The sequence below is a fragment of the Myotis lucifugus genome, unplaced genomic scaffold, assembly GCF_000147115.1.
Source record: "Myotis lucifugus unplaced genomic scaffold, Myoluc2.0 scaffold_114, whole genome shotgun sequence".
Taxonomy (NCBI): Eukaryota; Metazoa; Chordata; class Mammalia; order Chiroptera; family Vespertilionidae; genus Myotis; species Myotis lucifugus.
Genome location: NW_005871162.1, coordinates 3,370,172 through 3,385,615, shown reverse-complemented (window position 1 = coordinate 3,385,615; position 15,444 = coordinate 3,370,172). Strand labels below are relative to the sequence as shown.

General features: G+C 35.7%; 1 protein-coding gene across 4 annotated transcripts in view; it reads right to left on the bottom strand.

Annotated features, from left to right (window-relative positions):
• Positions 1–264: 264 nt before the first annotated feature.
• Positions 265–15,444, bottom strand: part of AZIN1 (antizyme inhibitor 1) — a 35,317-nt gene continuing 20,137 nt past the window's right edge. Inside the window, exons 1-11 of one of the 4 annotated variants that reach the window (XM_023757779.1) lie at positions 15,278–15,296; positions 14,829–15,026; positions 12,661–12,834; positions 11,680–11,852; positions 9,518–9,652; positions 8,515–8,596; positions 8,112–8,186; positions 7,233–7,395; positions 3,828–3,943; positions 2,981–3,195; positions 265–2,564 (exon numbers count right to left, since the gene is read on the bottom strand). In XM_023757779.1, coding sequence (XP_023613547.1) covers positions 2,456–2,564; positions 2,981–3,195; positions 3,828–3,943; positions 7,233–7,395; positions 8,112–8,186; positions 8,515–8,596; positions 9,518–9,652; positions 11,680–11,852; positions 12,661–12,834; positions 14,829–14,930 — 1,344 coding nt within the window. In that variant the 5' untranslated portion in view covers positions 14,931–15,026; positions 15,278–15,296 and the 3' untranslated portion in view covers positions 265–2,455. Of the gene's footprint in view, positions 2,565–2,980; positions 3,196–3,827; positions 3,944–7,232; positions 7,396–8,111; positions 8,187–8,514; positions 8,597–9,517; positions 9,653–11,679; positions 11,853–12,660; positions 12,835–14,828; positions 15,027–15,277; positions 15,297–15,444 lie in introns of those variants that run through there. The other 3 variants (XM_023757778.1, NM_001291740.1, NM_001301796.1) reach the window with 3 other exon arrangements.

Here is a 15,444-nt window from a genome sequence, read left to right as displayed (position 1 = left end):
TAAGTGTATGTGTGTGTGTGTGTGTGTGTGTGTGTGTGTGTGTGTGTGTATGTATGTATATATATATATATATATATATATATATATATAGGATTTTATCAAAATCTTCATTGTTCCTTCTGTAATGCCCAGCATCATTTGACCAAATTCAATTTGTTGCTCTGTAATAAAATAAGATTCTGAAATAATGCTCAGCAAGCTAATATCCAAAGCTGATAAGGAATTTTAACTTTCTTTCACAATAGAAGCCATCAAAATAAAACGTAAGGAGGAATAAAAAACATTTTATCTGTGTATTCAGAATCACACACAAGTTACCTTTACAGTTCAATTTACTATGTAGAAATCATTTGGGTTTTATAGTCAGTTAAATTCTGAACCGAGATTACAATATTGTAAATTAAAAAAAAGGTTGTTACATTAATTTAGTACTTTTTTAGCATACAAATTGAAATACATAAGTTCAAACTTCAGATTTATGGCAAACAGTCTTCAAATACAATACAGACATTTCTTAAAGTTACCGTATCATTCACATGTGATTTTGCAACTCTGAGCTGTTATACATAGAACAGCTCAATTGACACGCCATGAAGCTCAAGGTTGTATAGTCAAGCCAAAGACTCAAAATTGTAACATCTTTTAAAAGATCTGGCATTTCTGGACCAAAGCACAATATGCAAAAAAGGTTGGGAACAATTCCTCCTCCTTATTTAGGTTAAAAAAAGTTGCATGGTAGCTTGGAATTTTGCATAAAACCCCATATTATACCTTGGTAAAGTCCAAGGTATAAGATGACAATGGATTGGGGTCCTAAATTTTTTCATTAGTAGAACCCATAAAATTCAAATGGGCATTAATCAAATCAAAAAATATTAAGCACCTACTGGTTTAAGTGAAATTTATTGAGATTCATGATCAATTTCTTTCCACCTTGAAATCAAGGTGTAAAAACCAGCTATTAAGTGCATTCCAAACTTCTCCTATGTAACACAGGTAGAATTTTCTGTCTGTTGGCACCAAAGTGAAGTCACATTTCCTCTTGGGAGACAGAAATTCTACATCTGAACATAGAGTAAGTTAGGAAAATATGACCCCTGTTGTTTATTTTATTACTATTATGATTCTGAGATCTAGGATTACTAATATACTAGCAGTGAACAATGCAAATTCCTGGCAACAACTGTCAGATAAGTGACCCTAACTCCCTTCCCCCCAATCACCATAAAATTTTAGTATGAAAAGAATTAAAAGCAATAACTAAGCTGAACAAATGGGGAAATAAGAAACTAATCGATTGGCTAAATAAAACAAACCCCTAAAGTTTGAAATCACTGCAAACTGAGAAATTGGAAATAGGTGTGATTCCCCCTCAGCCCCTCACAACTCTGAAATTAAATAATATTCCATGCAAGAGTATCAGGTTTCTGGATATAGATGTAGCCCTTCTTAAAGTTTTAGTGTGCTGCAGAGTTTTCTGCAATTTTAATTTTCCTCCCCCCAGGTTATTCAGAGTATTTAATAGAATTGTCCATCTCAGCCAAAAGATTTGTGATTCAAAGATTTACTAAGTTACTCTATGCATTCTATCTATACAGAAACACCTATTATTACAATTGGTTTATGCAGGATTAACATGTTTGGTGTTAAAATTGTTAAACATCATGCTTACTGCACATCAACTCTCCATGATGCATCTGAACTTCACAATGAAACATTTTATTTAAATTACTAGTTAAATAACTGAAATGTACTGAGTCAAACTAAATTTAAGTGGGCTATAAAAGAAAATAACCTTCAAAACAGTCCATATACACATCTATTTCAAAACTACCTTTGCTAGCTAGCCCCTTTCCCAAAGTTTTAGCCTGAAAAAACAGTAAAATCTACACAAAATTTTATTGCAATCATACAAGGGTTACATTAGGTCAAATACAACAAATACTATGATGCAATTTTACATTTATTAAACTACAGTTCAAAGCACAAATTTACACTTTCTAAATACACTAAACGTATCTAATGAAGTCACACTGGTCTTCCACTGACATCTGATATATCTGGGTGAAAGACATTAACTTTACAAGACTTTAAACACGAATCCTTAGTATAAAAACTGTGTACTTGTATGTAAACGATTTAATGGGGAACCCAATTAATGGGCTTCCATCTCCACTAAGTCATCCATTTTGTTGCATATTTTATTTTAAACGCTTAAGGGGCAGAACAAACTGGTAAGTTTAAATCTGGATACATCATCTAAATTTCCCAATTAACCCCCAATGAATTATAGATGAAAGCTGTTTTTGTCTGGTCCCAAATAGTTATTACTAGTAGTTTGTTTCCAAGAGAATTAACAGAATAAGATTGATTGAATTTTTCCCACACTGGAATGTAGACCAGACAAGCTTAACCTGCAACTTCAGATCTAAAGAAGCGTTCGTTAATGCCTGTTTTAAGCTTCAGTGGAAAAACTGTCTTCTTGGCTCAGCTGGATGCAAGAAGGCACAAAGAAGAAGTTCTTCATCGTGTCTGAAGTAATTCCAGCATCTTGCATCTCATACCTACATAAAAGATAATTCAGAATTTATGCACAAAGATCACCGAACTACTTAACAGACAATAAAATATCTTTCAATAACCCTTAAAAGATGAATGTTTTGCTATTACTTATAAGTTATGCACTCATCACAAAATTAAAATTAGTGCCCAGCCGGCATGGCTCAGTGGTTGAGCGTGGACCTCTGAACCAGGAGGTCACGGTTTGATTCCCGGTCAGGGCATATGCCCAGGTTGTGGGCTTGATCCCCAGTGTGGCACGTGCAGGAGGCAGCCGATCAATGACTCTCATCATTGATGTTCCTATCTTTCTCTCCCTCTCCCTTCTTCTCTGAAATCAATAAAAATTATTTTTTAAAAAAATTAGCAAACATTCTGTCACCTCAAATATCAAATCTGCTTTAAAATAAAAACACCTTACCAATCACTGAATGACATCATGTAATAAATAGCTGGCCTCTGACGATCATTAAAAGCAGATGGTTCATGCAAAGAATCTGCTCCCATGTTATCAAAGATAAGCCAATCTCCCACATTCAGCTCAGGAAGAAGACACTTTTCCACAATGTGATCAAGCTCATCACAGGATGGACCCCAAAGGCTGCTTGTAAACAGAGGCTCATCGTCCTTGTATTTCTGTAGGAAAGAAAAAGTATTTAAAGTGTAAGTTTTCACTCACGCAGGTTACTGAATTTGGGGGTAGATAAGAGCATTTTTTACTATCTCAGATCCAATGTGCCATGAAAGGCAGGTCTAGAGCCAGGGTCAGTGGTAGTCCTTCATAACTCCATCTAAAGTAGTGGTTCTCAACCTTCCTAATGCCACAACCCTTTAATACAGTTCCTCATGTTGTGGTGACACCCAACCATAAAATTATTTTCTTTGCTACTTCATAACTGTAATTTTGCTAGTTATGAATCGTAATGTAAAATATCTGATATGCAGGATGTATTTTCATTGTTAGAAATTGAACATAATTAAAGCATAGTGATGAATCACAAAAGCAATATGTAATTATATATGTGTTTTCCGATGGTCTTAGGCGACCCCTGTGAAAGGGTCGTTCGACCCCCAAAGGGGTCGCGACCCACAGGTTGAGAACCGCTGATCTAAAGCAACAGACTAAAGAAGAATGCAGATCCTCAAAAAAAGGCACTAGTACCTAACCTAAAGTATTTCTTCAAAAACTAGGATACAGCTTTAAAATATCAGCTCAATTTACAAACTGCCAAGTGAGCAGATTTAACATTATTTGTAATAGAACTTGCCTTGTGAACCTCTGGAATGGTATTCAAGTCCTCAGACAGTTTACTTGCAAAAGAACCATAAACACCATCATTCATATAATACACAAAGGCTGGTTCATCACTTCCGGTTTTTTCTACTGAAATAAAGAGGAAAAAATGAAGGTGAATTTACAGTAAAAAGCCTAATAGTTATCATGAAATGCATATCAAATACATTAAAAATTTATAGAACTGACTCCTAGTTTTCACATTAAAAATTTATAGAACGGATTCCTAGTTTTCACATCCTCCTATTTAATAAAAGGCTAATATGTAAATTGACGGAACGGCAGAACAACCAGTCCTATGACGTGCACTGACCACCAGGGGGCAGATGCTCAACACAGGAGCTACCTCCTGGTGGTCAGTGTGCTTCCACAGGGGGACTGCCACTCAGCCAGAAGCCGGGCTCACAGCTGGCGAGCACAGCAGTGGTGGTGGGAGCGGGCCTAAGCCGAGGGGTCAGGGACTGCAGGAGAGCGCAGGTCAGGCTGAGGAACTCCCCCTCTCCCCTGCACGAATGTCATGCACCGGGCCTCAAAATATTTAACTTAAAACACCCCTACAGCCTAGCCAGTGTGGCTCAGTGGTTGGGCATAAACCTGGAGGTCCCGGTTGGATTACAGGTCAGAGCACATGCCAGGGTTGTAGGCTAAAACCCCAACAGGGGGCGTGCAGGAGGCAGCTGATCAATGATGTTTCTCTCTCATCAATATTTCTGTCTATCCCTCTTCCTTTCCTCTCTCTCTAAAAGTCAATGTTAAAAAAAAACAACAACCCACAGATATATACTGACATAACCTTAAACAAAACTGTTAGCCTAAAAAAAAAACACGCATTACACTAAGGAAAATAACAAATGAACATATGAAAAAGTGCTCTACATCATTCATTACCAGGTAAATACAAATTGTAAATACAAATTAAAACTACAATGAGCTATCACCACCACACACTTAATGAATGGATACGATAGGCAATGCAATGCAATGCAGTAAAAAAAAAAAAAAAAATTGCCCTAGCCAGTTTGGCTCAGTGAATAGAGCATCGGCCTGCGGACTGTGCCCATGCCCGGTTGCGGGCTCCATTCCTGGTGGGGCGGGGCGTGATTCTCTCTCATCACTGATGTTTCTATCTCTCTCCCTCTCCCTTCCTCTCTGAAATCAATAAAAATATATATTTTAAAAAATCAATAAAGGTGGGGAAACAAACAGAACCTGCGTATAATTTACACTGACTGAAGGAGGGTAAAATAGTACCACCACATTGATATCTTTGAAAACATCTATTCTATGACCGAATAACTCTATTCTTAATCATTTACCCAAGTATTAAGATTTGTACAAGAATGTTGTTTTATTCATAATAGCCCAAAACTGAAACTAAATATTCATTAGCAAGAGAATGTATAAACTGTATTCACAGTAGATTAGCAATAAGCATGAAACAAAATGGTTCAATCAGATATAGTATACTGAGCTTTCTTAAACAAAAGAATATATTCTATTATCAGTGGTTGCCAACCAGTAGTCTGCAGACCACTGGTGGTCTGTGCGGTCCAAAAGGTTGGCGACCACTGTGCTATATGATTCCATTTATATGAAGTAAAGGCAGTTCAAATTAATCTATGGCAGAAAAATAATCAGAATAGTGTTTGTCTGGTGAGAAAACATAACTGAGAAAAAATAATTCTAAGATATGAAAATTATATTTTGAAAGGGATATCACTATATGTCTTCATTAACTCATCAAATAGCATACTTAAGATTGTGCTCACTGTATGTCAAAAAAAACACCCCAAACCTAAACAGATACTGAGTCTAGTTCAATTTGTCAAACTCGCGGCCCTTAACGAATATTTTTGCGGCTCAGCCAATATAATGGTATGTAAGAAACGTTTTAATAAAAATTTCATAACCTAATTTTTACAATATCCTGTTATGCATAATTATTAATAAAGAACTACATTCGCTAATGACTGATTACTATAATCGTGTTGCATTCATTTCCCTTATGTGCCTTACGCGCAGGCACACCATTTCTCTCCACTAATACTAGCAACTAATATTTTAGCAGCTGATTGCCACATCGTCATTAGTCTTGTACTGACTTCTTTGCTGTGTGCAACAGAAAATATTTCGCTTTTGGAGAACAAGAAAAATAGGTTTACTTGCGTTATGCCTATGAATTTGTGCAGTTATTCAGTGTCTGGTAAGTTAATGTTCAAGAAAAAATATTCATTCTTATTAAAACGTTCTATTATTTTATGTTAACAATGACATTGATTTCAGCCCTTTGTATTCAGCATGTCTCAATCGAAATAAACCTACATTTCTATGAAAATGGAAGCTTTTTTTTTTGCGGCCCACATAAACTTAAACCTTGTTGATGTGGCTCGTGCTAGCCTTTGAGTTTGACATGCTTGGTCTAGTTAATGGCTTGCTGTTGTGCAGTGGTATGGATTGGCTATTCTGGAAACTCCTTCTGTGTGTTCTAGGCTTAAGCAAGTGAGAGAGAGAAATAACGGGAGCGAGGCTTCTCGTTGGGAAGGGAGTTACAACAGGGAGAGGGAGAAACCAAATGTGCCCTGTGGTGTATCACACAGCTCTTGATATACAAATATGTTTATTAAGAACTCAAAGGTAAAAAAAAGACTACCTTACTCTTGCTTATTTACAGGAAAAAAACTACGGGAAGAAGTAAGTCTCCTTAATGTAGAACAGTACCTTCCTACCCATTTTTTTAAAAGTGATACTTTTAGCCCTAGCCAGTTTGGCTCAGTGGATAGGGTGTCAGCCTGTGGACTGAAGGGTCCCAGGTTCGATTCTGGTCGAGGGCACATGCCTGGGTTGCAGGCTTGATCCCCAGTGGGGGGCATGCAGGAGGCAGCCGATCAATGATTCTCTCTCATCATTGATGTTTCTCTTTCCCTCTCCCTTCCTCTCTGAAATCAATAAAAGTATTTTTTTTTAAATAGTGAATTTTGAAAATAAATAAATGATACTTTTAGACTGTCGAGATTAAAAGGACTCTGTTGGCCTTTGTTATGTAACCAAGTACGAGGCAGATTCTCCCTGTGACTCATGTGACTAAAAAAAAAAACAACCCATAATAAAACACTGCTTCTTTAATAAGGGATGAGAATCACCTGGGGGAAGTGTATCTAAAACATGCCTAGCTCAACATCAGCACATGAGAGTTGCGTTCAGGACGTCTGATGGACATTTTGAAAAGTTCCCTAACTGCCTATAGCTGGCTGAAGACCACCCACCTATATAATCCATAAAATGTCATACAATATAATTACACTATAGTATCTGATAAATTCATCTTCAAAATAACTGGAATTATCTACTAACAGAAGAAACTATAAACTCTGTAACTTACCTCCAGAGGAAAATTTATCACTTTCAACAACTTCCTTTGCAATGATATTAACTGCAAGTGTAAATGCAGAAGACACGTAATAGCTTCCAGGTTCTGCAATGATCTTAATGCCAGATCCTTCAGGAAAGTAGACATCCAACAAAGGGCTGATAACATGATTCACCTATGGATTTTAAATCCCACATTATGGTTTCAATATTGGATTAGACAATTCAAATTAAGCCACGTTCCTGTCTAGCAACAAGGGAGCATAATTTCAAATCGATTTTTAGGTATTATAGAATGTGGAGGAGGGCAGAGCAGGAAATTAAGGAGTGACGCACACATGGATAAAATAGCTTAAGTTATCCACGTTGTGAATTTGTACCATCAAGTAGTCTGTAAGAGCACAACAGAATAGAAACTTTTCTGTGATAAAGTTATTATGATACAGAGGTAAAAAAAAAAATTATTTTATTAAACTTATCAAAGTTAGCTAGGTCTTCTCATTGCCTGCTCATTTTCTTAGAATCAAATTTTAAACAGATATTACAGGTTTGCCGTAACCAGTTTGGCTCAATGGATAGAGCGTCAGCCTGTGGACTGAGGGGTCCCGGGTTCGATTCCGGTCAAGGGCATGTGCCTTGGTTGCGGGCACATCCCCAGTGGGGGGTGTGTAGGAGGCGGCTGATCAATGTTTCTCTCTCTCATCGATGTTTCTAACTCTCTATCCCTCTCCCTTCCTCTCTGTGGAAAATCCATAAAATATATATTTTTTTAAAAAAGATATTACAGGCTTTTAGTTCCTGCCACTGTAAAAACCCTAGGCTACTTACTCATCTACCACCTAAGTAGCAAAGAATGAGAGATTATTCCAGTATGTCCACCCACTGAGTTTACCTCTTCCAATTGAAATTCAGTTCCTGTGAAGCCTCCTCCAATGTCTAAGATGTTCATTGTGAAGCCAAATTCTCCCTAGAGATGAAAAATAGGGACATTTTGAAAACCCCCTCCCAGGTTGATAAATATCTGTTCTGACATTTAATACAGCAAGTTTTTGGGTTCCTAACAGAAGCAAATTAAATGTTATATATGTTAGCTTCCTGATGTTGTCTGTACTGTCTTGCAGACAAGTAAATCACTAATTCTTTCACCCACTTTAAAAATGAACTGTATGGAACTCTGCTTATAATGTAAAAAAATAAGTACGGTATGTGTCATAAGTATAATGAGAGTACTTCAGAGATAAAAGTGTTTTTCTAACAACCTGATAAAAATATCAAAATTTAAGGAAAAAACTTACAGCCATGTCAAACACACATCGAGCATCAGATAGAGCATGTACGTATACTTGAGATTCTTTGCAAGCACTTGAAACATGAAATCTGAAAGAAATAAAGTAATAAATTTAAAGCAGCAGCAAATTTTAGAGGTCCTTCCTGTAATTCCTTTCAATTCTCATTCACCATATTGACACAATTAAGTATTTACCTTAACTTTACCAAATAGTTAAAGTATTAAAAGCCCTAACCTCTAATTATCAAGTTACAATACTTAACAATGAGTCATGATTCATGGCTATCAGATTGGGGAAGGGAAAATTTCTGCAGATATGGTAGAGTAACAAGTTCCACCAATAAAACTGGGCCACAAAAACCATTAATATGAATGTGTAATTTTATCTGACAAAATATAAAAACATGTCTATTGTGAAATACAAATGAACGTTAACTCAGCTGAATATTACTGACATCTGAACTTGTCAATATTACGTGACAGATTTAGAAGAGAATACTTAAATGTAATTGAAGTATGATTTTGTACTCTGATTGTGCAGTGATTACATAAATCTGTTAAAATTCATAGTTTACCCTCAAAAAGTTATTTCCCCTCTGTTAACTTAAAAAATAAAATTGAGTTGAAATGTGAAAACTCTCAAATATGTCAACATTGTCACCTAAAGTAGTGATTAACACCAATGATTCTTTATTCATCTTTATGAACAATTTTTTAAAAAGCAAGATCTTGTACTATAATGGGACTAGCAATGGAATGGCAACTCAGAAAATTGGATGGGAGACAGAAGCACAAAATAGTATAAAGGATAAAGCATATTTAGTTTTTTCCTACACTAAGAAGGTAAAAAAAAATTATGTGTGTGTGTGTGTGTGTGTGTGTGTGTGTATATATATATGTATAATACAAAACTGGAAGTTGAATCTATGAGTTCATACAAATGAAGTCTTAAAGCAATAATCTTAAGACAAAGATTATCACCATAAAATGATTTTAAAACAAATACTCACTTAACCCCAATAATTTGGACATCAAGTTCCTTAGCACATTCCAAGATATGCCTACAGTTCTTCAGGGTAGCGCCAAACTTCATGTTACCCTCTTCATCTCCAGTATTATCTTCTGTTGCAATATGTAGTAAGACCCTAAGAGAAGGGGAAGATGATTGGGGCAGAGTTGGTTTACATCATCATCAGCACATGTGAAGCCTGAAGATTGTAGAAATTTTCATTATGTTGCCAGTGTTCCCAAATCCAGCGACGGATGAATCAAGTGAACCTAATGAAAAACAATCCTGTACAGAGAAAAAACTAGCAATTAGGGCCTAAAGCATGAAGCTTAAAAGGATGGAATTTGGAAATAGGAAGTTAAGATTCTGTTGTAGCAGCAAGGGTAGGTAAGGCTCTGTAATGAAAGACATTACTTTCAAATGAAGTCCATCAGTCCATAAATCCACCTGGAAAGACTAAATTGAATAGCAATGCCATCATTTTTTTCAGTAAAAATGTTAGGGCTTCAAATGTTTCAAATTTCTAAATTATTCTAGCCACTAACTTTCCACCCACTTATTCTGAACATTCCTCCTATTAACCTCTTATATCTTACAAAAAATTTGGGAAGCTTTCAGTTATTTTATTTGTATAAAAGCTTTTTAGACTACTGACTTAAATTTACTCGATATTTCCTTTCAAACCATGACAATCTAATCAAAATGATGAGATCTTCAAATGATTACAAAACCACTAAAAACACACAAATACTGTTTTTCCAAGGAAGTTTTGGTGAATGACTGATGATGAGTGGGCAAGTCTGATAAAAACTAAACTATTCTATGGGTAGAATAAATTCTAGCAAAAATGTACCATTCAGTTTACAATTTAACACAGTAAACATTCCATCCAAATTAGGGCTTATCTTTAGAAGATCATGGAACAGAAACTTTTAGAGGCAGTTCTCTAGAAAATTTCCTTTAAAAGCCCAGAGGTTTTTAGGGTAATCAATCCTATCAGGATACCTTTCTCAGGATAACATTAACATCACTTAAGAAAATTATAAATATACAAAAAAAATATGGATGATACACATTTCCAGGAACATATAACTCATTCAAAGTAAGCAAACATGCCCAGCTCACATGGCTCTGGTTAAGCACTGACCTCTGAACCAGGAGGCCATGGTTCGATTTATGGTCAGGGCACATGCCTGGGTTGTGCGGCGTGCAGAAGGCAGCCAACAAGATATTCTCTCGCATCACTGATATTTCTATCTCTCTCTCCCTCTCCCTTCCTCTCTGAAAGCAAAGCAAGCAAGTAATTTTGTGCTAATACAATATACTTTTAGTATATATTGAATCCCTCTTGAAATTATTTTTGCCTTAAAACTTTTTGTTTTAAAAAATATATATTTCTTTATTGATTTCAGAGAGGAATGGAGAGGGAGGGAGAGAAACATCAATGATGAGAATCATTGATTGGCTGCCTCCTGCAAGCCCCCCACTGGGGATCGAGCCTGCAACCACGGCATGTGCCCTTGGCCGGAATCGAACCTGGGATCCTTCAGTCCACAGGCTGACGCTCTATCCACTGAGCCAAACCAGCTAGGGCAAAACGTTTTGCTTTTAAAAAGTAAATTTTTTAATTTATAAAAGAATCTTGGAATGCAAAGTAAAAAAAACATATTTTATTTATATATATATATATATATATCACACTTCCTGTTCAAATGTTTATCCCACCAACCACATCTTCCTTAAGTTGAAGATTATAAATTCACGCCCTAAACTGTCCTTATCTTATCCTAACTCCACCTGAAGGGTCAGAAATAGCCAATAAAACACTAGCAATGGAATGGCACCTCAGAAAATTGGATGGGAGATAGAAGCACAAAATAGTATAAAGGATAAAGCATATTTAGTTTTTTCCTACACTAAGAAGGTAAAAAAATTATATGTATATATATTTAATATACAAAACTGGAAGTTGAATCTATGAGTTCATAGATTCTATATTTTCTATATTTCATAAATTTCTATATTTTCTATATAGAAATTTTAAATAAGTTAATTACAATACACCCCACTGCTCTACATAACTGCCTCCTTTTCCCAGGATAAGACAAACCCAAACCCTAAGCAATGAAGATAATCTACCCAGGTACTAAGTTTTACACTTACTTGGCATTTGGATGATTACGTGCAATTTTCTTCAATTCGACTTCACTGTCACATGTCATGATGTTCACTCCAACTTTTGCTGCATACTTTATCTGAGACACTTGCTTGCAAGGACTTATGTAAATGATGTTTTCTGGAGACACACCCAATTCTTGCACTAAAGCCATTTCAGTCTGTAAAAATACATGTTAAATAGTGTCATCTAAAAGGCAAATTTCCCATTACTTTTCACTCAATTACTACCTTATATTTTTATTTAGTTTTTGTTAAATTCAAGTTACATGAGGTTAAATTAGTATTACATAATGCCATAGTATATATTCTGGTAATGCTTACTATACTACCCTGTGTTAAAACCTTTTACAAGGTATAATTACCACCAGAGAAATTTCATTTAGAATATTACTTGTCATCAGAAGTTACTTGGTCTAGCTAGGTCTAGCCTAAGAATGAGGAATAGCCCTAGCTGGTTTGGCTCAGTTGATACAGAGCGTAGGCCTGTGGACTAAAGGAACCTGGGTTCAATTCCGGTCAAGGGCATATGCCCGAGTTAAGGGCTAGATTCCAGTAGGGGATGTGCAGGAGGCAGCCAATCAATGATTATCTCTCATCAGTGACGTTTCTCTCTCTCTCTACCTCTCTGAAATCAATAAAAATATATGAGAGAGAGAGAGAGAGAGAGAGAGAGAGAGAGAGAGAGAGAGAGAGATAGAGAATATGAATGAGGGAGGAAAAGTGTCAAAGATAAAGAAAACTTTTAAAAGTCTCATCTCATTGAAACTTTCCTTTCAGTAACAGCACACTTAAAAAGTTGATCAATTACACTATTAGGCTTCAAATTTAAGTAAGAGTTTTTAAAAAACCTATCCAAAAGTCAAATTTCCTTGAAGTTTTTCTCCAACTGTTGTGGGTAACCAAAAGTTAGAAAATTAATTTTTAAGTGTTTTAGTTTAATGGCAAAATAATGAAAAAAATACTTACTTTACTGGAACAAGCAAATCCAGTTCCAAGAGCCGCCAGAATCTCAAGTACAGCTGGAGTAGAGTTGCACTTTACCGTGTAGAATGGCTTGATCTGAGCCACTACGTTCTGCCACTGACTGTGTTTCTTCACAATCTTTCCAAGATCTCCCACAAAAAATGCGTTCTTCCCTGTCTATTATGTTCATGAAAAAAAGAGAAACAGTCACAACTACTGAAAATAGAGTACCACTGAGTAGGAAAGAACTCCCTTTTCCCTCCACAAATGAGCCAAAACATGTATTATTTATACACTACATTTAAGGCTTGTGAAGAATTAAGCTAGACTGAACAAAGGAGAATCTAAACACATTCTTTTTTTTTAATCTGACTTTTTGCTTTGCTATATTGTGGCATATAAAATATTCTGTACTTTGATTTAAAAATGTTATAATGATTTTCTATTTCAGAATTGCCTCAATTTTACTTTTTAGGAGTAGAGGGGATGGAGATTACCTATTTCCTTCCATACTACTGTTTAAAAAGCAAAATTAAATTCCAGAAGTATACTAAATATCAGATAAACCAGAGTAAAAATATCCTTCCTTCAAAAGAAAAGTGATGCCCTGACCGGTTTGGCTCAGTGGATGGAGCATCAGCCTGTGGACTGAAAGGTCCCAGGTTCGATTCTGGCTAAGGGCATGTACCTTGGTTGCGGGCACATCCCCAGTGGGAGGTGTGCAAGAGGCAGCTGATTGATGTTTCTCTCCCATCGATGTTTCTAACTCTCTATCCCTCTTCCTTCCTCTCTGTAAAAAAATCAATAAAATATATATATATTTTAAAAAAGTGATTTTATTAGGGATTCGGGGAAGATCTGTAATGATTTTAAAGCTGTGCCTACTCCTGGAGTAGAGAGATGATTGTACATGTCAGCCAGAAAATGTTGGTTGGCAGATAAAATAATCTTATTTAGAATATACAACATCCAAATATTGTTTTGAAAGCCATGAAACCATTACTACTGCTTTCTATTTTTTAAACATAGTTTTGAAAAATATATATACTACTGAAACATACCAGGAAATAGACATGATGGAAATTATGGGCTATGAGTGGCAGATATGGGACAGTTGTACTGAAATTATCCCATCCTTACAAGACATGCCATTTCTAATGTTCTAAAGACAGATATTTTATTTTTACTTTAACATGGGAAAAAAGGCAATTTTAAGTACCAGCAAGAGAAACAAGATATTCAGTTGTAAACCAACCTTCAGCCATACAATTAAATAAAATCATTAAGAGAGCACAGCTATTTACTAAATGTGGGATATCTGAGACTGTAAACAAGAATGGATGAAAAGAGAATGTCAAAGATCATGAGAGATTAACTGAAGAGTGACTTCGCTATAGAATAGATTGAATAGTATGACAAAGTGTGGCTCTCCCCCCAACCCCCCACGAATTTTGATGTCAGGATAAGCCAGAAATAAAGGAACTTTGCTGGGGTGTAGGAAGGTGAGCATATCTATAAAAGTTAAGAGGAGATTAGTTTTTTGGTTTTATTTTTCTCTATTTACCTACCCCTAGAAGAACAAGTTTTTTTCATCCTATTACTAAACACTAGTAACATGAAAACAATTCAACAAATTTGGGGAATATGGGAAATTAGCTCCAATAAAAAAGCAAATTCTATCAGTAAGGTGATAAACAAAAATAATTCTACCAATAAGTACAAAATAAAAATAAATGATCTTAAGTAGTCATGAATATGATTTTGTAGAAGCTGACACTAGGGGCAGTAGAGTGTAAGCATTCAATGTAAATTATCAATTCTCAGTCCACATACACAAGATTATCTGAAACATAAATGAAGACCTAGCCCTGGTCAGTGCGGTTCAGTGGTTATGGCTTGGGCCCTCAGCACCGCAAGATGGAGGATTCAATTCTCAGTCAAGGGCACAGCAGGGAAAGGGCTATCAGGGAGCATGTTTTTTAAAAAATGTGGGCTGGAAAGAAAACCTCATCCCTACTCAAGGGGAACAGGGAGTGTTAAGGCAACCTAGAAAAAAGACAACCTGGAAAAGTTAACATCTGAACAGGTACTTTATTAGATTAACATCTTGGAAATAAAGCATTGGTATTTTAGAATTCAGAAATTTGAGAAATGTAAGACAGCGCACTTACCAGGGTATGTTCATTAACATAGTTATCAATAACATCTCCAAGGTTTGTTCCTTCATCCAACAGGCTAACGAAGTAGTTTGCATCGTCAATAAATCCTTTCATCTCAGCCGTATTCCACAAAGCCGAAAGTCATAAACCAGGAAAAACAAGAGACGGGCCACCAATCCTTATGTCTGGGTCCTTAGAATATGCAACAAACTGTCAAAACATAAGTTATTTAAAAATTTGTATTATTTCAGTAGTTACCTTAGTGTATGAGTTGTCAACGAAAGTGTGCTAAATGCCTAATTTAATGAGGACTCTGTATGATCACTCAACACTTTCAGAAACACGTTAGTGCCATTTTAAAGTGTGTATTTTATATATTTTTATAAAAAGCTCAATATGATGTGACTTTAGAGAAGATAATCCACACATATGCACAATTTATTATAAGTCAATATGGTCACCTTATTTACATAAAGTTGCAGACCCAGTCTGTATTAATCATCATCTTGTTTTGTAGTTCTTCCATAACACAATTTACTAATTTTAAGTAAAAAAAGCTTGTGAATTAGTGAATTAAGTATCTACAGCCAAGAGATTAAAATACTGAGTTTCAATATATTGCCAGCCA